This window comes from Oncorhynchus gorbuscha, linkage group LG01 (assembly GCF_021184085.1).
Source record: "Oncorhynchus gorbuscha isolate QuinsamMale2020 ecotype Even-year linkage group LG01, OgorEven_v1.0, whole genome shotgun sequence".
In the NCBI taxonomy this organism is placed as follows: Eukaryota; Metazoa; Chordata; class Actinopteri; order Salmoniformes; family Salmonidae; genus Oncorhynchus; species Oncorhynchus gorbuscha.
In genome coordinates this window covers 3,370,501-3,394,163 of record NC_060173.1, presented here as the reverse complement: position 1 = coordinate 3,394,163, position 23,663 = coordinate 3,370,501, and the positions used below count along the sequence as shown (strand labels likewise).

Genomic DNA, 23,663 nt, shown 5'->3' with positions numbered 1-23,663 from the left:
GTGGGGCAAAAAAGTAGTTAGTCAGCCACCAATTGTGCAAGTTCTCCCACTTAAAAAGATGAGAGAGGCCTGTAATTTTCATCATAGGTACACTTCAACTATGACAGACCAAATGAGAGAAAAAAAAATCCAGAAAGTCACATTGTAGGATTTTTAATGAATTTATTTGCAAATTATGGTGGAAAATAAGTATTTGGTCACCTACAAACAAGCAAGATTTCTGGCTCTCACAGACCTGTAACTTCTTCTTTAATAAGAGGATCCTCTGTCCTCTACTCGTTACCTGTATTAACGGCACCTGTTTGAACTTGTTATCAGTATAAAAGACACCTGTCCACAACCTCAAACAGTCACACTCCAAACTAACAATTACTTTTGTCTTTATTAGTTATAAAATATGATGTTTATTTGACACACATCCACAGTGAACAGTTAAAAAAGCACGACATAAAAATAAACAAATAGGTTTTCCATATGGTAGATAGAGTTAAGAGTAGTCTCATGGTCCAATTATAGACACAGCAGATCAGATGTCTGCATGAAATATATTTTATCAAAACATTCATGTTATTCTAATACCAATATTCATTAGAACATACTTTACGAAGAGAATAGAGTTAAAATATATAACTTTGCTTTATATTTACCCATTGAATATATATATATATATATATATATATATATATATATATATATATATATATATATATCAATACCAAAAATAGAGTTAAACAAGACCTTTCAGGAGGAAGGTCTTAGTTAAATACAGTGCGGTCCACAATTAGTGACACCCTTGTTAAAGATGAGCAAAAATGACTCTATAAAATCATTGTAAAATGTCAAATGCTGTATTGTATGATTGTCATTGAAACAGAAAGCCCATAAGGTTACCTTTCAGAATAGCTAAAAAGCTAATGAGCATGTCTCAGCTTAGAATGACAGGGGCCAATTCTAAGACTAACACTGTGCAATAGGAGACCCAAAGCCAAGTTCCCAAGTTGCATATGAATTATGTCTTTTATGCAGTTAGTTTTACTCATCTTTATCAAGGATGTCAATAATTTGGGACCCCATTGCACTTGTATGCTCTGTTTACAAAACATGTTATATTTACATTATGCGTAAGAGACAAATCCGATATTGCAGCATTCTCTTAAAGAGAATAACAACGAACGCATGCTCCCCCCCAAAAAAGCCTTAAAAACATAAATATTGGACTATGTTTGTTGACAGAATCCATAAAATACAGGACAACACCCCAGACATTAAAACAAACAGTATGTCATGGCAAGTGATCAACTTAAAACATTGCATTGACACATGAGTTTGATATGACAAATCCGCTTAACTTGTAAAACGAACGTTGTTGAAAACAAGGAAGGATCCATTCATAAATCTATATTCAACATGTAGGCTACTTCATGACGCTCCCGTAAAGCTGAATTATAATACCCAGGACATTCATGGCTACTTCATGACGCTCCTGTAAAGCTGAATTATAATACCCAGGACATTCATGGCTACTTCATGACGCTCCTGTAAAGCTGAATTATAATACCCAGGACATTCATGGCTACTTCATGACGCTCCTGTAAAGCTGAATTATAATACCCAGGACATTCATGGCTACTTCATGACGCTCCTGTAAAGCTGAATTATAATACCCAGGACATTCATGGCTACGTCATGACGCTCCTGTAAAGCTGAATTATAATACCCAGGACATTCATGCAGGTGTCAGAAGTTTTTCCCCCCACACATTCATAAAAACATTCATTCAAGTTCTAATTTATGTCTCATTGTAACTCTCAGTGATTACTCTGGTTTATAACTCATTATAACGCTGTGATATTCTGGTTTATAACTCATTATAATTATCAGTGATGAACTCTGGTTTTGTCTGAGAAATAAACCCCCTAGACAACACAAAAAAAAACAAATACAAAAACACAATGAACAACATCAATAATTAAACCACTTAGTACAAGCACCATCGATGGTGTATGAAAGAGAACAGTTTCATTCCACAGGGCAAGCCGTCCCTTACAGTAGCTGCTATCTGTAGTCAGTCATGGGTGGGGGCTGTAACAGCTGCTTTGGTACCAGGTCAGTGTTAAGCTACGAAATAGTAGCCTGGTCCCAGATCAGTTGTGTGCCGTCTTGTGACAATGACCATAGGAGTTGGCTGTACAGCACAAACAGATCTGGGACCAGGTTAACATAACGGAGCACAGAGGTCTTTGGGGATTGATGCCAAACCATTTCTGGGTGGGGCAGGAGAAACTCTAAGAGTCATGATTAGTTACAGCAGTATGATTTGTTGATTGATGCCAAACCATTTCTGGGTGGGGCAGGAGAAACTGTAAGAGTCATGAATAGTTACAGCAGTATGATTGGTTGCATTAAGAGAGAAAAAAAAGAGTCCCTGAATCCACCATAAAGTCCATACAGCGTTCCACATACAACATTCAGACATACAGCATTTAATACATACGGCGGTAAAACAAGGTGAGGATCCGTTGGCATCATAGAACAACATCAAGGTCGTCCCTATACAGGTTCCATCTTTATTGTCACTTTCTTTAGAGTCCATCTAACTCTGTAGTGTAGTCCATATAACTCTGTAGTGTAGTCCATCTATAACTCTATAGTGTAGTCCATCTAACTCTGTAGTGTAGTCCATCTAACTGTAGTGTAGTCCATCTAACTCTGTAGTGTAGTCCATCTAACTCTGTAGTGTAGTCCATCTAACTGTAGTGTAGTCCATCTAACTCTGTAGTGTAGTCCATATAACTCTGTAGTGTAGTCCATCTATAACTCTATAGTGTAGTCCATCTAACTCTGTAGTGTAGTCCATCTAACTCTGTAGTGTAGTCCATCTAACTCTGTAGTGTAGTCCATCTAACTCTGTAGTGTAGTCCATCTAACTCTGTAGTGTAGTCCATCTAACTCTGTAGTGTAGTCCATCTAACTCTGTAGTGTAGTCCATCTAACTCTGTAGTGTAGTCCATCTAACTCTGTAGTGTAGTCCATCTAACTCTGTAGTGTAGTCCATCTATAACTCTGTAGTGTAGTCCATATAACTCTGTAGTGTAGTCCATCTAACTCTGTAGTGTAGTCCATCTAACTCTGTAGTGTAGTCCATCTAACTCTGTAGTGTAGTCCATCTATAACTCTGTAGTGTAGTCCATCTAACTCTATAGTGTAGTCCATCTAACTCTGTAGTGTAGTCCATCTATAACTCTGTCGTGTAGTCCATCTATAACTCTATAGTGTAGTCCATCTATAACTCTATAGTGTAGTCCATCTAACTCTATAGTGTAGTCCATCTAACTCTATAGTGTAGTCCATCTAACTCTATAGTGTAGTCCATCTAACTCTATAGTGTAGTCCATCTAACTCTGTAGTGTAGTCCATCTAACTCTGTAGTGTAGTCCATCTAACTCTGTAGTGTAGTCCATCTAACTCTGTAGTGTAGTCCATCTAACTCTATAGTGTAGTCCATCTATAACTCTATAGTGCAGTCCATCTAACTATATTGTGTAGTCCATCTAACTCTATAGTGTAGTCCATCTAACTCTATAGTGTAGTCCATCTATAACTCTATAGTGTAGTCCATCTAACTCTATAGTGTAGTCCATCTAACTCTATAGTGTAGTCCATCTATAACTCTATAGTGTAGTCCATCTAACTCTGTAGTGTAGTCCATCTATAACTCTGTAGTGTAGTCCATCTAACTCTATAGTGTAGTCCATCTAACTCTATAGTGTAGTCCATCTAACTCTATAGTGTAGTCCATCTAACTCTGTAGTGTAGTCCATCTAACTCTGTAGTGTAGTCCATCTAACTCTGTAGTGTAGTCCATCTAACTCTGTAGTGTAGTCCATCTAACTCTGTAGTGTAGTCCATCTATAACTCTATAGTGTAGTCCATCTAACTCTATAGTGTAGTCCATCTAACTCTATAGTGTAGTCCATCTATAACTCTATAGTGTAGTCCATCTAACTCTGTAGGGTAGTCCATCTATAACTCTATAGTGCAGTCCATCTAACTCTATTGTGTAGTCCATCTAACTCTATAGTGTAGTCCATCTAACTCTATAGTGTAGTCCATCTATAACTCTATAGTGTAGTCCATCTAACTCTATAGTGTAGTCCATCTAACTCTATAGTGTAGTCCATCTATAACTCTATAGTGTAGTCCATCTAACTCTGTAGTGTAGTCCATCTATAACTCTGTAGTGTAGTCCATCTATAACTCTATAGTGTAGTCCATCTAACTCTATAGTGTAGTCCATCTAACTCTATAGTGTAGTCCATCTAACTCTGTAGTGTAGTCCATCTAACTCTGTAGTGTAGTCCATCTAACTCTGTAGTGTAGTCCATCTATAACTCTATAGTGTAGTCCATCTAACTCTATAGTGTAGTCCATCTAACTCTATAGTGTAGTCCATCTAACTCTGTAGTGTAGTCCATCTAACTCTGTAGTGTAGTCCATCTAACTCTGTAGTGTAGTCCATCTAACTCTATAGTGTAGTCCATCTAACTCTGTAGTGTAGTCCATCTATAACTCTATAGTGTAGTCCATCTAACTCTATAGTGTAGTCCATCTAACTCTATAGTGTAGTCCATCTAACTCTGTAGTGTAGTCCATCTAACTCTGTAGTGTAGTTCATCTAACTCCTTGTTCTCAGTTTGACAGACGGTTCTTGATCACTGAAGTGTTCACGTGTTTCCAGCCACTTGACAGAAAGAGAGTTCCTTTTCAGATGGTCACGTCTGCAAAGTCAGGTCGTGTGAATCCTTTCTGTAAAACACAAACACGAGAGACATTTTGTCAGGACATATATCAAAAGGATGATAAAATAATAATAATAATATATGCCATTTAGCAGACGCTTTTATCCAAAGCGACTTACAGTCATGTGTGCATATATTCTACGTATGGGTGGTCCCGGGGATTGAACCCACTACCCTGGCGTTACAAGCGCCATGCTCTACCAACTGAGCTACAGAAGGACCACATGATCTCAAACTGTTACGCTGTCCACTTGGCATTGTGTTGTAGGTTTGACTGTTCTTTCAAGATACAAGACAAAACTTAGTGCCCGGTAACTAAGACGTAACTGTAATGTTTAAACACCAGGGACAGTAAATATTATACAGCAAGCCCCACTCCCCTCTCCCTGCCTCCTACACACAGGCTGCTGTGGTCAGAGAGAGGTCGAAAAATCCTGGAGGAGATGATCTCCTCATGGCCACAGTATAGAGACAGAGTGAATTTTCATAGAGAAACAAAGGAATTTCTTCCACCTCACAGAACTTGAGGTCCGAACAACGTTTATGTTCCGGAGAAGGTATAAAAAAAGATTGTTGAAGAATCCAGCTACGAACTGTTCCGTTTGGTACCATTTTGTGACACTCATGGGAGACAATACGGCCACATCACCATAACGCTGTTTATATAACAGCATCAGATATGAGGTTTACATCTAATTGTTGTATAAGATGGACGAGTGAAGAGGAAACTGTTTGTAAAAATTGTGTCATGTGATTTTGGACTGTTTAATGAAGTAAACTCCAATTCCCTTTTTTAGTTGAACTAAATCAGAGGACCGCCCATGAGCACAGTTCGGTCCTGATGTCATGAGACAGCATTTTTCTGCAACTCCCGAATAAAACCCCCACTTTAAGAATTTCTCAGGAGACCATGTTTCTCTCAATCCCGAGAGGACAAAGGTTGCAGACCAGCTTACTTCGACAACGAGAGGGCCAAGGTTTGAGACGATTGCTGAATCTTTTAACCACGTGGTTAAACTCTCAGACTATCGATACCAACAGAATAAGAACAAGTCTTTGATATGAATTACTAGTCTGCAGCTAGGAATTCGTTATCATTGAGACGCAAAGAAACGACAACCGCCGAAACATCCATCCTATAACAACATCGCTGAATGTTACTCTGAAGTATCCATTTAAACCAGACAGAGAGAGACGGACAAACTCTCCAACAGAAACAAACTTTTCAACAGAGATCACAACGACACACTGAGCGTAAATATATATATTGATTGCAATTGTTCCCGAATGAGTGAGAGTTCATGTGCAAAGGATTAGCATTTCAATTGTTATAATTATCAACTGTGTGTTGTAGCATCTCAGTCGACCCCCACTTCCCCACCAAGCCGCGATGCCGGTTTATCCCACTAGGGAAACTCTGTTATCATTTCCTTGTAACTGTCTACTGTTTGTTTATGCATTTCTGTGAATTACTTAGTTAGTAAATAAATTATTAAGACAATTGATGCATGCATGACTCATAGTGAAGACTGGGTTCGTGCAGATAACCAACAATTTACGACGTTTGGAATGAGACTAACGTGAGGTAAATAAATAATTCATTAATTAAGAAGGCTAATTGTTCAGATATTAAAATATCAGAAAAGTTGTATTAGGAAAATTATAACTTTGAAATCTGAATATGTTCCATGGTGCCCCGACTTCCTAGTTAATTACATTTGCCTGATTAGTTAATCACGAAATGCTAATTACAGAGAATCTTTGATAAAAACTAAAAGTCTTAATTTAATGATAGTAAAGACACTACAATACACTGGGGAACAGTAAATATTCTATAGCTGCTACCAATCAATGTTTTGAATAGATCATTTTAAGATGAAACTGTTGAAATAGTTCTGCAGGTACTGTAGAGGGAGGTAAATATAGTAGGAGTGTTCGGACTTGTTCATCAGGAAATTCCCTGAGAAGAGGGAGAGACTATTGTAAATACAACCCTTATTTATGCTTATTTATTTTCCCTTGTGTACACTTAACCATTTGTACATCGTTGCAACACTGTATATATACGTAATATGACATTTGTAATGTTTTGAAACTTTTGTATGTCTAATGTTTACTGTTAATTTGTATTGTTTATTTCACTTTTGTATATTATGTACCTCACTTGCTTTGGCAATGTTAACACATTTCCCATGCCAATAAAGCCCATTGAATTGAATTGAATTGAGAGAGAGTGAGCGAGCGATGGAGCATCGAGAGAGAAAGAGACAGAGGGACAGAGAGACAGACACAGAGAGAGAGAGTGCAAGAGACAAGAGACAGAGAGAGACACACAGAGAGAGAAAGAGAGAGCTGCACCCTTTAGGCGAGGCAGACAACCATCTAAACAGCAATCATTCTAGCAAGCCACTCCCTGGGTGTCTTTGTGTGTGAAAATACAGAGTACAGCATATAGGAACAGTTAGGGAAGTATTTTAATTTTAATATGGACCCCCCTGCAATCCTCAAGGCTGGTTAATGGACCCCCCCAATCCTCAAGGTTAGTTAATGGACCCCCCCCCTCCAATCCTCAAGGCTAGTTAATGGACCCCTCCAATCCTCAAGGCTAGTTAATGGACCCCTCCAATCCTCAAGGCTAGTTAATGGACCCCTCCAATCCTCAAGGCTAGTTAATGGACCCCCCACCATCCTCAAGGCTAGATAATTGACCCCCACCCCCAATAATTTCCCAATCTTCAAGGCTGGTTAATGGACCCCCAATCCTCAAGGTTAGTTAATGGACCCCCCTCCAATCTTCAAGGCTGGTTAATGGACCCCTCCAATCCTCAAGGCTAGTTAATGGACCCCCCTCCAATCCTCAAGGTTTGTTAATGGACCCCCCTCCAATCCTTAAGGCTGGTTAATGGACCCCCCCCAATCCTCAAGGCTGGTTAATGGACCCCCAATCCTAAAGGCTGGTTAATGGACCCCCCATCCTCAAGGCTGGTTAATGAACCCCCCATCCTCAAGGCTGGTTAATGAACCTCCCCAATCCTCAAGGCTAGTTAATGGAGCCCCCCATCCCCAAGGCTGGTTAATAGACCCCCAATCCTAAAGGCTGGTTAATGGACCCCCCATCCTCAAGGATGGTTAATGGACCCCCAAATCCTCAAGGCTGGTTAATGGACCCCCAATCCTCAAGACTGGGTAATGAACCCCCAAACCCCAAGGCTGGTTAATGGACCCCACCATCCTCAAGGCTAGTTAATGGACCCCCCCCCAATCCTCAAGGCTAGTTAATGGACCCCCAATCCTCAGGGCTAGTTAATGTACTCCCCAATCCTCAAGGATGGTTAATGGACCCCCAATCCTCAAGGCTGGTTAATGGACCACCCCCACAATTCTCAAGGCTAGTTAATGGACCCCTCCCCGCCCAATTCTCAAGGCTAGTTAATGGACCCCCCCAATCCTAAAGGCTGGTTAATGGACCCCCCATCCTCAAGGCTGGTTAATGGACCCCCCAAATCCTCAAGGCTGGTTAATGGACCCCCCAATCCTCAAGACTGGGTAATGAACCCCCAAACCCCAAGGCTGGTTAATGGACCCCACCATCCTCAAGGCTAGTTAATGGACCCCACCCCAATCCTAGTTAATGGACCCCCAATCCTCAGGGCTAGTTAATGTACTCCCCAATCCTCAAGGATGGTTAATGGACCCCCAATCCTCAAGGCTGGTTAATGGACCACCCCCACAATTCTCAAGGCTAGTTAATGGACCCCCCCGCCCAATTCTCAAGGCTAGTTAATGGACCCCCCCCAATCCTCAAGGATGGTTAATGGACCTACCCCAATCCTCAAGGCTAGTTAATGGACCCCCCAATCCTCAAGAATGGTTAATGGACCCCCCCCAATTCTCAAGGCTGGTTAATGGACCCCTCCCCCATCCTGAAGGCTGGTTAATGGACCCCCCAAATCCTCAAGGCTGGTTAATGGACCCCCAATCATCTTGGCTAGTTAATGTACCCCCAATCCTCGATGCTAGTTAATGCCCCCCCCCAATCCTCAAGGCTAGTTAATGGACCCCCCATCCTCAAGGCTAGTTAATGGACCCCCAATCCCCAAGGCTGGTTAATGGACCCCCCAATCCTCAAGGCTAGTTAATGGACCCCTCCAATCCTCAAGGCTGGTTACTGGACCCCTCCAATCCTCAAGGCTGGTTAATGGACCCCCAATCCTCAAGGCTGGTTAATGGACCCCCCAATCCTCAAGGCTGGTTAATGGACCCCCAATCCTCAAGGCTGGTTAATGGACCCTCCAATCCTCAAGGCTGGTTAATGGACCCCCAATCCTCAAGGCTGGTTAATGGACCCCCCAATCCTCAAGGCTGGTTAATGGACCCCCCAATCCTCAAGGCTGGTTAATGAACCCCCAATCCTCAAGGCTGGCTAATGGACCCCCAATCCTCAAGGCTGGCTAATGGACCCCCAATCCTCAAGGCTGGTTAATGGACCCCCAATCCTCAAGGCTGGTTAATGGACCCCGGCAATCCTCAAGGCTGGCTAATGGACCCCCAATCCTCGATGCTAGTTAAGGGACCCCCCAATCCTCAAGGCTAGTTAATGGAACCCTCCAATCCTCAAGGTTAGTTAATGGACCCCCTGTCCTCAAGGCTGGTTAATGGACCCCCCAATCCTCAAGGCTGGTTAATGGACCCCCCCAATCCTCAAGGCTAGTTAATGGACCCCCCTTTAGACAACTAAAGCTGTCTTGTTTGCTAAATGAACAAATTGAGTAGTCAGAGTATTGGTGCATATAGCCATAGAAGCACAGTGACTGTATACCTCAATCGAGTCATATTCGTGGCTTATTAGGAGGATGTGGCTTTCAGTTAGTTATTTTTGGCAACCCATCCTATGAGAGTGAATGTCATTCTAGGTCAACTGTTCTGTTCTGTTATAGTTAATAAAATCTGACTATATAATAATCTGCTCAGACCAAAACCAAGGAGCATCAAAAGTTGTGCTATAAATTTCCAGACAACACAAAGATTCCTTGATGCCCTTCCAGACTCCCTCTGCCTATCCAAGGACGTCAGAGGACAAAAATCAGTTAACCACCTAACTGAGGAACTCAATTTAACCTTACACAATACCCTAGATGCAGTTGCACCACTAAAACCTAAAAACATTTGTCATAAGAAACGAGCTCCCTGGTATACAGAAAATACCCAAGCTCTGAAGCAAGCTTCCAGAAAATTGGAACGGAAATGGCGCCACACCAAACTGGAAGTCTTCCGACTAGCTTGGAAAGACAGTACCTTGCAGTATCGAAGAGCCCTCACTGCTGCTCGATCATCCTATTTTTCTAACTTAATTGAGGAAAATAAGAACAATCCGAAATGTATTTATGATACTGTCGCAAACCTAACTAAAAAGTAACATTCCCCAAGTGAGGATGGCTTTCACTTCAGCAGTAATACATTCGTGAACTTCTTTGAGGAAAAGATCATGATCATTAGAAAGCAAATTACAGACTCCTCTTTAAATCTGCGTATTCCTTCAAAGCTCAGTTGTCCTGAGTCTGCACAACTCTGACAGGACCTAGGATCAAGAGAGACACTCAAGTGTTTTAGGACTATATCTCTTGACACAATGATGGAAATAATCATGGCCTCTAAACCTTCAAGCTGCATACTGGACCCAATTCCAACTAAACTACTAAAAGAGCTGCTTCCTGTGCTTGGCCCTCCTATGTTGAACATAATAAACGGCTCTCTATTCACCGGATGTGTACCAAACTCACTAAAAGTGGCAGTAATAAAGCCTCTCTTGAAAAAGCCAAACCTTGACCCAGAAAATATAAAAAATTAGCGGCCAATATCGAATCTTCCATTCCTCTCAACATTTTTAGAAAAAGCTGTTGCACAGCAACTCACTGCCTTCCTGAAGAGAAACAATGTACTGAGACTGCACTTGTGAAGGTCGTAAATTACCTTTTAATGGCATCAGACTGAGGCTCTGCATCTGTCCTCATGCTCCTAGACCTTAGTGCTGCTTTTGATACCATTGATCACCACATTCTTTTAGAGATATTGGAAACCCAAATTGGTCTACACGGACAAGTTCTGGCCTGGTTTAGATCTTATCTGTCGGAAAGATATCAGTTTGTCTCTGTGAATGGTTTGTCCTCTGACCAATCCACTGTAAATGTTGGTGTTCCTCAAGGTTCCGTTTTAGGACCACTATTGTTTTCACTATATATTTTACCTCTTGGTGATGTCATTCCAAAACATAATGTTACCTTTCACTGCTATGCAGATGACGCACAGCTGTACATTTCAATGAAACATGGTGAAGCCCCAAAATTGCCCTCGCTAGAAGCCTGTGTTTCAGACATAAGGAAGTGGGTGGCTGCAAACGTTCTACTTTTAAACTCGGACAAAACAGAGATGCTTGTTCTAGGTCCCAATAAACAAAGAGATCTTCTGTTGAATCTGACAATTAATCTTGATGGTTGTACAGTCGTCTCAAATAAAACTGTGAAGGACCTCGGCATTACTCTGGACCCTGATCTCTCTTTTGACGAACATATCAAGACTGTTTAAAGGACAGCCTTTTTCCATCTACGTAACATTGCAAAAATCAGAAACCTTCTGTCCAAAAATGATGCAGAAAAATTAATCCATGCTTTTGTTACTTCTAGGTTAGACTACTGCAATGCTCAACTTTCCGGCTACTCGGATAAAGCACTAAATAAAATTCAGTTAGTGCTAAATATGGCTGCTAGAATCCTGACTAGAACCCCAAAATTTGATCATATTACTCCAGTGCTAGCCTCCCTATACTGGCTTCCTGTTAAGGCAAGGGCTGATTTTAAGGTTTTACTGCTAACCTACAAAGCATTACATAGGCTTGCATCGACCTATCTCTCTGATTCGGTCCTGCCGTACATACCTACACGTACGCTCCGGTCACAAGACGCAGGCCTCCTAATTGTCCCTAGAATTTCTAAGCAAACAGCTGGAGGCAGGGCTTTCTCCTATAGAGCTCAATTTGTATGGAATGGTCTGCCTACCCATGTGAGAGACGCAGACTCGGTCTCAACCTTTAAGTCTTTACTGAAGACTCAGTTCTTCAGTGGGTCATATGATTGAGTGTAGCCTGGCCCAGGAGTGTGAAGGTGAACGGAAAGGCTCTGGAGCAACGAACCGCCCTTGCTGTCTCTGCCTGGCTGGTTCCCCTCTCTCCACTGGGATTCTGTGCCTCTAACCCTATTACAGGGCTGAGTCACTGGCTTACTGGTGCTCTTTCATGCCGTCCCTTGGAGGGGTGCGTCACTTGAGCGGGTTGAGTCACTGACGTGATCTTCCTGTCTGGGTTGGCGCCCCCCCTTGGGTTGTGCCGTGGTGGAGATCTTTGTGGGCTATACTCGGCCTTGTCTCAGGATGGTAAGTTGGTGGTTGAAGATATCCCTCTTGGGTGTGGGGGCTGTGCTTTGGCAAAGTGGGTGGGGTTATATCCTTCCTGTTTGGCCCTGTATCATCGGATGGGGCCACAGTGTCTCCTGACCCCCCCTGTCTCAGCCTCCAGTATTTATGCTGCAGTAGTTTATGTGTTGGGGGGCTAGGGTAAGTTTGTTATATCTGGAGTACTTCTCCTGTCTTATCCGGTGTCCTGTGTGAATTTAAGTATGCTCTCTCTAATTCTCTCTTTATCTCAGAGGACCTGAGCCCTAGGACCATGCCTCAGGACTACCTGGCATGATGACTCCTTGCTGTCCCCAGTCCACCTGGCCGTGCTGCTGCTCCAGTTTCAACTGTTCTGCCTGCGGCTATGGAATCCTGACCTGTTCACTGCACGTGCTACCTGTCCCAGACCTGCTGTTTTCAACTCTCCCGAGACAGGAGGAGTGGTAGAGATACTCTTAATGATCGGCTATGAAAAGCCAACTGACATTTACTCCTGAGGTGCTGACTTGCTGCACCCTTGACAACTACTGTGATTATTACTATTTGACAATGCTGGTCATTTATGAACATTTGAACATCTTAGCCATGTTCTGTTATAATCTCCACCCGGGCACAGCCAGAAGAGGACTGGCCACCCCTCATAGCCTGGTTCCTCTCTAGGTTTCTTCCTAGGTTTTGGCCTTTCTAGGGAGTTTTTCTGAGCCACCATGCTTCTACACCTGCATTGCTTGATGTTTGGGGTTATAGGCTGGGTTTCTGTGCAGCACTTTGAGAAATCAGCTGATGTACGAAGGGCTATATCAATACATTTGATTTTATTTGATTTTGAACATCCTCTCTACCATTCTCCAGTAGTCTATGGTTCTCCTCTCTACCATTCTCCAGTAGTCTATGGTTCTCCTCTCTACCATTCTCCAGTAGTCTATGGTTCTCCTCTCTACCATTCTCCAGTAGTCTATGGTTCTCCTCTCTACCATTCTCCAGTAGTCTATGGTTCTCCTCTCTACCATTCTCCAGTAGTCTATGATCCTCCTCTCTACCATTCTCCAGTAGTCTATGGCTCTCCTCTCTACCATTCTCCAGTAGTCTATGATTCTCCTCTCTACCATTCTCCAGTAGTCTATGGTTCTCCTCTCTACCATTCTCCAGTAGTATATGGTTCTCCTCTCTACCATTCTCCAGTAGTCTATGGCTCTCCTCTCTACCATTCTCCAGTAGTCTATGATTCTCCTCTCTACCATTCTCCAGTAGTCTATGGTTCTCCTCTCTACCATTCTCCAGTAGTATATGGTTCTCCTCTCTACCATTCTCCAGTAGTCTATGGTTCTCCTCTCTACCATTCTCCAGTAGTATATGGTTCTCCTCTCTACCATTCTCCAGTAGTCTATGGTTCTCCTCTCTACCATTCTCCAGTAGTCTATGGTTCTCCTCTCTACCATTCTCCAGTAGTCTATGGTTCTCCTCTCTACCATTCTCCAGTAGTCTATGATCCTCCTCTCTACCATTCTCCAGTAGTCTATGATCCTCCTCTCTACCATTCTCCAGTAGTCTATGGTTCTCCTCTCTACCATTCTCCAGTAGTCTATGGTTCTCCTCTCTACCATTCTCCAGTAGTCTATGGTTCTCCTCTCTACCATTCTCCAGTAGTCTATGATCCTCCTCTCTACCATTCTCCAGTAGTCTATGATCCTCCTCTCTACCATTCTCCAGTAGTCTATGATCCTCCTCTCTACCATTCTCCAGTAGTCTATGATCCTCCTCTCTACCATTCTCCAGTAGTCTATGGTTCTCCTCTCTACCATTCTCCAGTAGTCTAGTTCTCCTCTCTACCATTCTCCAGTGGTTCTCCTCTCTACCATTCTCCAGTAGTCTATGATCCTCCTCTCTACCATTCTCCAGTAGTCTATGGTTCTCCTCTCTACCATTCTCCAGTAGTCTATGATCCTCCTCTCTACCATTCTCCAGTAGTCTATGGTTCTCCTCTCTACCATTCTCCAGTAGTCTATGATCCTCCTCTCTACCATTCTCCAGTAGTCTATGATCCTCCTCTCTACCATTCTCCAGTAGTCTATGATCCTCCTCTCTACCATTCTCCAGTAGTCTATGGTTCTCCTCTCTACCATTCTCCAGTAGTCTATGGTTCTCCTCTCTACCATTCTCCAGTAGTCTATGATCCTCCTCTCTACCATTCTCCAGTAGTCTATGGTTCTCCTCTCTACCATTCTCCAGTAGTCTATGATTCTCCTCTCTACCATTCTCCAGTAGTCTATGGTTCTCCTCTCTACCATTCTCCAGTAGTCTATGGTTCTCCTCTCTACCATTCTCCAGTAGTCTATGGTTCTCCTCTCTACCATTCTCCAGTAGTCTATGGTTCTCCTCTCTACCATTCTCCAGTAGTCTATGATCCTCCTCTCTACCATTCTCCAGTAGTCTATGGTTCTCCTCTCTACCATTCTCCAGTAGTCTATGATCCTCCTCTCTACCATTCTCCAGTAGTCTATGGTTCTCCTCTACCATTCTCCAGTAGTCTATGTTCTCCTCTCTACCATCCTCCTCTCTACCATTCTCCAGTAGTCTATGATCCTCCTCTCTACCATTCTCCAGTAGTCTATGATCCTCCTCTCTACCATTCTCCAGTAGTCTATGGTTCTCCTCTCTACCATTCTCCAGTAGTCTATGATTCTCCTCTCTACCATTCTCCAGTAGTCTATGATTCTCCTCCTCCTCTACCATTCTCCAGTAGTCTATGGTTCTCTCTCTCTACCATTCTCCAGTAGTCTATGATCCTCCTCTCTACCATTCTCCAGTAGTCTATGATCCTCCTCTCTACCATTCTCCAGTAGTCTATGATCTCCTCTCTACCATTCTCCAGTAGTCTATGGTTCTCCTCTCTACCATTCTCCAGTAGTCTATGGTTCTCCTCTCTACCATTCTCCAGTAGTCTATTCTCCAGTAGTCTATTCTCCTCTCTACCATTCTCCAGTAGTCTATGGTTCTCCTCTCTACCATTCTCCAGTAGTCTATGATCCTCCTCTCTACCATTCTCCAGTAGTCTATGATCCTCCTCTCTACCATTCTCCAGTAGTCTATGATCCTCCTCTCTACCATTCTCCAGTAGTCTATGGTTCTCCTCTCTACCATTCTCCAGTAGTCTATGGTTCTCCTCTCTACCATTCTCCAGTAGTCTATGGTTCTCCTCTCTACCATTCTCCAGTAGTCTATGATCCTCCTCTCTACCATTCTCCAGTAGTCTATGATCCTCCTCTCTACCATTCTCCAGTAGTCTATGATCCTCCTCTCTACCATTCTCCAGTAGTCTATGGTTCTCCTCTCTACCATTCTCCAGTAGTCTATGGTCCTCCTCTCTACCATTCTCCAGTAGTCTATGATCCTCCTCTCTACCATTCTCCAGTAGTCTATGATCCTCCTCTCTACCATTCTCCAGTAGTCTATGATCCTCCTCTCTACCATTCTCCAGTAGTCTATGATCCTCCTCTCTACCATTCTCCAGGGGTGGTTCTCACCTGTTTGTAGTCCTTGTGCAGTTTCTTGTATTGGAACATGTTGCTGAGGACTGTGGCCGCTGCTTTGGCTGCTTTCAGCTTCCCAGGGCTACAAGAGAGACAACATAAAGATTTAATCAAAGCTGCCACCGATCAATATACCAGGGACAGTAAATATAATATCCCAGGAACAGTAAATATGATATAGCTGCTACCGATCAATATACCAGGGACAGTAAATATTATATAGCTGCTACCAATCAATATACCAGGGACAGTAAATATTATATAGCTGCTACCAATCAATACACCAGGGACAGTAAATATTATATAGCTGCTACCGATCAATATACCAGGGACAGTAAATATTATATAGCTGCTACCGATCAATATACCAGGGACAGTAAATATAATATCCCAGGAACAGTAAATATGATATAGCTGCTACCGATCAATATACCAGGGACAGTAAATATTATATAGCTGCTACCGATCAATATACCAGGGACAGTAAATATTATATAGCTGCTACCGATCAATATACCAGGGACAGTAAATATAATATCCCAGGAACAGTAAATATGATATAGCTGCTACCAATCAATATACCAGGGACAGTAAATATTATATAGCTGCTACCGATCAATATACCAGGGACAGTAAATATTATATAGCTGCTACCGATCAATATACCAGGAACAGTAAATATGATATAGCTGCTACCAATCAATATACCAGGGACAGTAAATATTATATAGCTGCTACCGATCAATATACCAGGGACAGTAAATATAATATCCCAGGAACAGTAAATATGATATAGCTGCTACCGATCAATATACCAGGGACAGTAAATATTATATAGCTGCTACCGATCAATATACCAGGGACAGTAAATATTATATAGCTGCTACCGATCAATATACCAGGGACAGTAAATATTATATAGCTGCTACCAATCAATATACCAGGGACAGTAAATATAATATAGCTGCTACCGATCAATACACCAGGGACAGTAAATATTATATAGCTGCTACCGATCAATATACCAGGGACAGTAAATATTATATAGCTGCTACCAATCAATATACCAGGGACAGTAAATATTATATAGCTGCTACCAATCAATATACCAGGGACAGTAAATATTATATAGCTGCTACCAATCAATATACCAGGGACAGTAAATATTATATAGCTGCTACCAATCAATATACCAGGGACAGTAAATATTATATAGCTGCTACCGATCAATATACCAGGGACAGTAAATATAATATCCCAGGAACAGTAAATATGATATGCTACCGATCAATATACCAGGGACAGTAAATATTATATAGCTGCTACCGATCAATATACCAGGGACAGTAAATATAATATCCCAGGAACAGGGAAATATGATATGATATAGCTGCTACCGATCAATATACCAGGGACAGTAAATATTATATAGCTGCTACCGATCAATATACCAGGGACAGTAAATATTATATAGCTGCTACCAATCAATATACCAGGGACAGTAAATATAATATCCCAGGAACAGTAAATATGATATAGCTGCTACCAATCAATATACCAGGGACAGTAAATATTATATAGCTGCTACCAATCAATATACCAGGGACAGTAAATATAATATCCCAGGAACAGTAAATATGATATAGCTGCTACCGATCAATATACCAGGGACAGTAAATATTATATAGCTGCTACCAATCAATACACCAGGGACAGTAAATATTATATAGCTGCTACCAATCAATATACCAGGGACAGTAAATATTATATAGCTGCTACCAATCAATATACCAGGGACAGTAAATATTATATAGCTGCTACCAATCAATATACCAGGGACAGTAAATATAATATCCCAGGAACAGTAAATATGATATAGCTGCAGTAAATATCAATATACCAGGGACAGTAAATATAATATACCAGGAACAGTAAATATGATATAGCTGGCCAGTAAATCAATATACCAGGGGACAGTAAATATTATATAGCTGCTACCAATCAATATACCAGGGACAGTAAATATGATATATAGCTGCTACCAATCAATATACCAGGGACAGTAAATATTATATAGCTGCTACCAATCAATATACCAGGGACAGTAAATATTATATAGCTGCTACCAATCAATACACCAGGGACAGTAAATATGATTCCCAGGGCCAGTAAATATGATATACCAGGAACAGTAAATATGATATACCAGGGCCAGTAAATATGATATACCAGGGCCAGTAAATATGATATACCAGGGCCAGTAAATATGATATACCAGGGCAAGTAAATATTATATACCAGGGCCAGTAAATATTATATACCAGGGCCAGTGAATATGATATAGCTGCTAGCAATCAATACACCAGGGACAGTAAATATTATATAGCTGCTACCAATCAATACACCAGGGACAGTAAATATTATATAGCTGCTACCAATCAATATCCCAGGGACAGTAAATATTATATAGCTGCTACCAATCAATACACCAGGGACAGTAAATATTATATAGCTGCTACCAATCAATACACCAGGGACAGTAAATATTATATAGCTGCTACCAATCAATACACCAGGGACAGTAAATATTATATAGCTGCTACCAATCAATACACCAGGGACAGTAAATATTATATAGCTGCTACCAATCAATACACCAGGGACAGTAAATATTATATAGCTGCTACCAATCAATACACCAGGGACAGTAAATATTATATAGCTGCTACCAATCAATACACCAGGGACAGTAAATATAATATAGCTGCTACCAATCAATATACCAGGGACAGTAAATATAATATAGCTGCTACCAATCAATACACCAGGGACAGTAAATATAATATAGCTGCTACCAATCAATACACCAGGGACAGTAAATATGATATACCAGGGACAGTAAATATGATATACCAGGGCCAGTAAATATTATATACCAGGGCCAGTAAATATGATATACCAGGGCCAGTAAATATTATATACCAGGGCCAGTAAATACGATATACCAGGAACAGTAAATATGATATACCAGGAACAGTAAATATGATATACCAGGAACAGTAAATATGATATACCAGGGCCAGTAAACATGATATACCAGGAACAGTAAATATGATATACCAGGGCCAGTAAATATTATATACCAGGGCCAGTAAATATGATATACCAGGAACAGTAAATATGATATACCAGGGCCAGTAAATATGATATACCAGGGCCAGTAAATATGATATACCAGGGCCAGTAAATATTATATACCAGGGCCAGTAAATATGATATACCAGGGCCAGTAAATATGATATACCAGGGCCAGTAAATATGATATACCAGGGCCAGTAAATATACCAGGAACAGATGATATCCCAGGGCCAGTAAATATGATATACCAGAGCCAGTAAATATGATATACCAGGGCCAGTAAATATGATATACCAGGGACAGTAAATATGATATACCAGGAACAGTAAATATGATATACCAGGGCCAGTAAATATGATATACCAGGGCCAGTAAATATGATATACCAGGGCCAGTAAATATGATATACCAGGGCCAGTAAATATGATATACCAGGAACAGTAAATATGATATACCAGGGCCAGTAAATATGATATACCCTGGGCTGATCAAGTAGACATTGTCCTGGTTGGAGAGGTTTAGCATCCTTATCATGGGAGTGAAATTAGGTATGTCTCGATTGTTTCTAACCATTTATTTGTATTGTTATTTAACCTTGTATTTAACCTTCACTTAACCAGGGGGGGAATACTATTTTTGAGGGGGACCTGGCAAGATGTCAACAGGAAGTAGTCAATGTGTACACACTACACAAGACAAAACATTAAACATCACAATGGTCAACAACATTATCCTATATCAGAGATTAAAAAGTATTTTGCAGCTTGTTCCAAGACCAAGGAGCATTATAAGAGAAGGTTATTTTTCTCATTTCAGTCATGGCCTCATAATACTACATCTGTGTGCTTGGGGCAGGGACAGGTAGACAGGGCTGGGTAAATGCTTGGGAAACGTTTTACCAAATTGTCTGAAAGATAGTATATAGTATGCAAATTGTATTCTGTATCCACTCCTCTAGGAAACACTGTTACTATGGGGACCAGTAGTGAAGAAGTGGCCATCTGAATGGTTATCACTCATAATAACTGACCAGCAAAAACTCTAGGCACTAGTATAGCCGAGAGCCTGTATGCATAATAACAAGTCTAACTCCTCGCTGTTGTAGAACGAGACAGGGCTGTCTACTCTCGCCTTTACTATTACCATTCACACTCGAACCCTGGACATTTCCTGGTCAAATCACGTGGTCAGTAAAATCTTTTGTCACAACATTCCTACTCATTTTCCATATACCTGCTGTCATGGGAGTTCTTAATGGCCACCCAGTTTCTATTAAACATCAGGTTAAATACCAGCCGAAACACTGCTACCAATATTCCTCCCATTCCATACCTGCTGTCGTGGGAGTTCTTAATGGCCACTAGTTTCTGCAGCCCGTTGAAGAAGGCGATGTCCCGGGCTGCGATGGAGCTGGAGGTCACCAGGTTGTTCAACGTTCCACAGATGTTGACCACCACGTCGCTCGACGGCTCCTTCTGCTGACCGTCAGCAGGCAGTTCGGTCACCAGGTTGTTCACTACCTTTGTGGCTGGAGAGAGGAACGGTTAATTGGTTGACCTGTAGTTGTGTTGTTGGTCCTTGCTCTAACATTAAATAAATGCCCCCCCCCCCCCCAGCCGGTTTCGCTTATATGTCATTCAAGGACAAATTCTGACTTTGTGTTCCACATGTGCAATGCAAATGTTAATGCAAATCTCACATTGCCATGAAATCAATCACTAATATCCATGAAAGTCTGATTTCTGACGAGATCTGCTGTTCCCGTAATGTCATGTTTAAAAAAGAAACCGTATGCCCCAAACCAATTTCCCATCTGTGACAAAATTACAACTACTTTTGTATTGAAGTGGGTCAAAGGTCAAAGGTACTACTGCGTTACACACGTCTATGGTTACTGACCCATGGCGTTCTTGTCCTTGGCATGGCGTGACAGGTTTCTGAGGAAGCCGGTGAGGGATCTCAGCTCCAGGTCATTATTGGTCCTCAGTTTGTCCAACATCACAGGAAGCATCCTCTCCTGCTCCAGAGCCACATGACTCAGCACCTCTGCCCACTGAGGATGGAGAGAGAGAGTGAGAGATTCATTGAAAGGTATGTCCAAGACAAGAACACTTTAAATGCTGTATTTGGCCTTGTCCATAAACAACCCCTACCCCCAGAGATTTGCTCAAATCTTCAGATCCCCACAAGTGTCTGGGATAGGGCTTGTTTCTGGACAGACTTATCAACCTGATCCATGTCAGTGATCTGACTTGGAGCTGCTCCCTCTCTTGGGAGAGAGAGAGGTCATTCTACACTTTCATAAAAAGGGTTCCAAAAGGCTTATTAGGGTGTCCCCATAGGAGCCCTTTGGTTGCAGGTAGAACCCTATTGGGTTCCACGTAGAATCTTCTGTGGAAAGGGTTCTACATGGAACCCAAAGGTGTTTTACCTGGAACCAAAAGGGTTCTTCAAAGGGGACAGCTTATTTTCTAAGAGCGTTGAGACAGTGTTCCCAACCTACTTAAGTTACTGTACGTTGTAACCCAATCACATCTTGCTCTGGCTGCTGAATTGCCCATCGGCATGGGCAACTCTCAACACTCACCCTCTTGTCTCCTGCGGTGATGTTCTGCAGAGCCCCGGCTGCAGCCTCGCGGGTTGTGGAGTTATTCTCACAGCCCTGCAGCACGCTGTTATACAGCCCCACCACCTGGGGGTGCCACAGCCACTCCAGACCATTGGGTACGCGGGCCACCTCCGTGAACGTAGCCATGTCCTGGTTCTTCCTCTGACAGAAGGGAAAGGAGTCAATGTGATAAAGGAGTTACATTTTCACACAGACAGGGTCATTCTGAATACCATTAAGACAATTAGGGTCATTCTGAAAACCATTAAGACAATTAGGGTCATTCTGAAAACCATTAAGACAATTAGGGTCATTCTGAATACCATTAAGACAATTAGGGTCATTCTGAATACCATTAAGACAATTAGGGTCATTCTGAAAACCATTAAGACAATTAGGGTCATTCTGAATACCATTAAGACAATTAGGGTCATTCTGAATACCATTAAGACAATTAGGGTCATTCTGAAAACCATTAAGACAATTAGGGTCATTCTGAATACCATTAAGACAATTAGGGTCATTCTGAATACCATTAAGACAATTAGGGTCATTCTGAATACCATTAAGACAATTAGGGTCATTCTGAATACCGTTAAGACAATTAGGGTCATTCTGAATACCATTAAGACAATTATGGTCATTCTGAATACCATTAATTAAGACAATTAAGGTTCAACTGCTAAACTGACAGAAGAACAAGAACATTGAAGAACAACGACAACGGAAGAAGGAGGACCAGAAGACTATAAGAGGTTTGACAGTGAGATACATACATCTTTGACTTTCTTGCTCTGAGGGGTAAAGCAACCAATGGCTTCACTCCTGCTTGTTTCCTGGCCTCTGGTTGGTCCTTCCAGACGTAGCTGGGCTGAGGGCGGGATCTCACTGTACAGTTGGTAGGAGAGGTTCCTCAGAACACATAAAGAGTTCTCCACACCCTGGAAACATATAGAAAAATGATTAGGTCCATACTCAAATTAGATCATCTGATGTGTGGTAAGGGGTCTGGTGCAAAATGCCTGCTGTGGCATCACCCAGGTAGGACATTATTGGTTGAGGTAAGTAAAGCGCTTTGAGCATCTGGAAAGGCACTATATATATATCCAATCGATAATGAAATTATTATTCTACAATGTGCTTGGCCTCACCTTTTCCTCCACCTTGTCATCCTGTACCGAGGCCTGGATGTATCCTACCAGGGCATCCACCAGACCGTTGGTCTCGCGCATCTGACGTCTGGTCTTCTCATTCACTGAGCTCAGGTTCCTGGGGACAGCAGGGTGAGAGGTTAGAGGTTCCTGGGGACAGCAGGGTGAGAGGTTAGAGGTTCCTGGGGACAGCAGGGTGAGAGGTTAGAGGTTCCTGGGGACAGCAGGGTGAGAGGTTAGAGGTTCCTGGGGACAGCAGGGTGAGAGGTTAGAGGTTCCTGGGGACAGCAGGGTGAGAGGTTAGAGGTTCCTGGGGACAGCAGGGTGAGAGGTTAGAGGTTCCTGGGGACAGCAGGGTGAGAGGTTAGAGGTTCCTGGGGACAGCAGGGTGAGAGGTTAGAGGTTCCTGGGGACAGCAGGGTGAGAGGTTAGAGGTTCCTGGGGACAGCAGGGTGAGAGGTTAGAGGTTCCTGGGGACAGCAGGGTGAGAGGTTAGAGGTTCCTGGGGACAGCAGGGTGAGAGGTTAGAGGTTCCTGGGGACAGCAGGGTGAGAGATTAGAGGTTCCTGGGTACAGCAGGGTGAGAGGTCAGGGACGGGATAGGCAAACAGAAATCAGAGCTGACATGGAACTCTATAGTGCAGATGAGAACAGTGTCCTTACCCGAAAAATAATGTGAAGAATGAGAAGAATAACAGAAAGTGTACTATACTGTACTATACTGTACTATACTAGTGTACTATACTAGTGTACTATACTGTACTATACTGTACTATACTGTACTATACTAGTGTACTATACTAGTGTACTATACTGTACTATACTAGTGTACTATACTAGTGTACTATACTAGTGTACTATACTGCAGTGAACTATATAGTGTACTATACTGTACTATACTAGTGTACTATACTAGTGTACTATACTAGTGTACTATACTGTACTATACTAGTGTACTATACTAGTGTACTATACTGCAGTGAACTATATA

The 23,663-nt window shown here is 42.0% G+C and overlaps 1 protein-coding gene across 2 annotated transcripts in view; it reads right to left on the bottom strand.

Moving 5' to 3' along the window:
• Positions 1 to 363: 363 nt before the first annotated feature.
• The window catches only part of LOC124031670 (plakophilin-3-like), a 71,654-nt gene continuing 48,354 nt past the window's right edge, over positions 364 to 23,663 (bottom strand). For both annotated transcript variants that reach the window (XM_046343213.1, XM_046343203.1), the window contains 7 exons: positions 22,673 to 22,790; positions 22,298 to 22,462; positions 21,501 to 21,683; positions 20,813 to 20,966; positions 20,246 to 20,441; positions 15,770 to 15,857; positions 364 to 4,806 (listed from right to left, as the gene is read on the bottom strand). In XM_046343213.1, the coding sequence (XP_046199169.1) occupies positions 4,765 to 4,806; positions 15,770 to 15,857; positions 20,246 to 20,441; positions 20,813 to 20,966; positions 21,501 to 21,683; positions 22,298 to 22,462; positions 22,673 to 22,790 (946 nt within the window). In that variant the 3' untranslated portion in view covers positions 364 to 4,764. The remainder of the gene's footprint in view (positions 4,807 to 15,769; positions 15,858 to 20,245; positions 20,442 to 20,812; positions 20,967 to 21,500; positions 21,684 to 22,297; positions 22,463 to 22,672; positions 22,791 to 23,663) is intronic.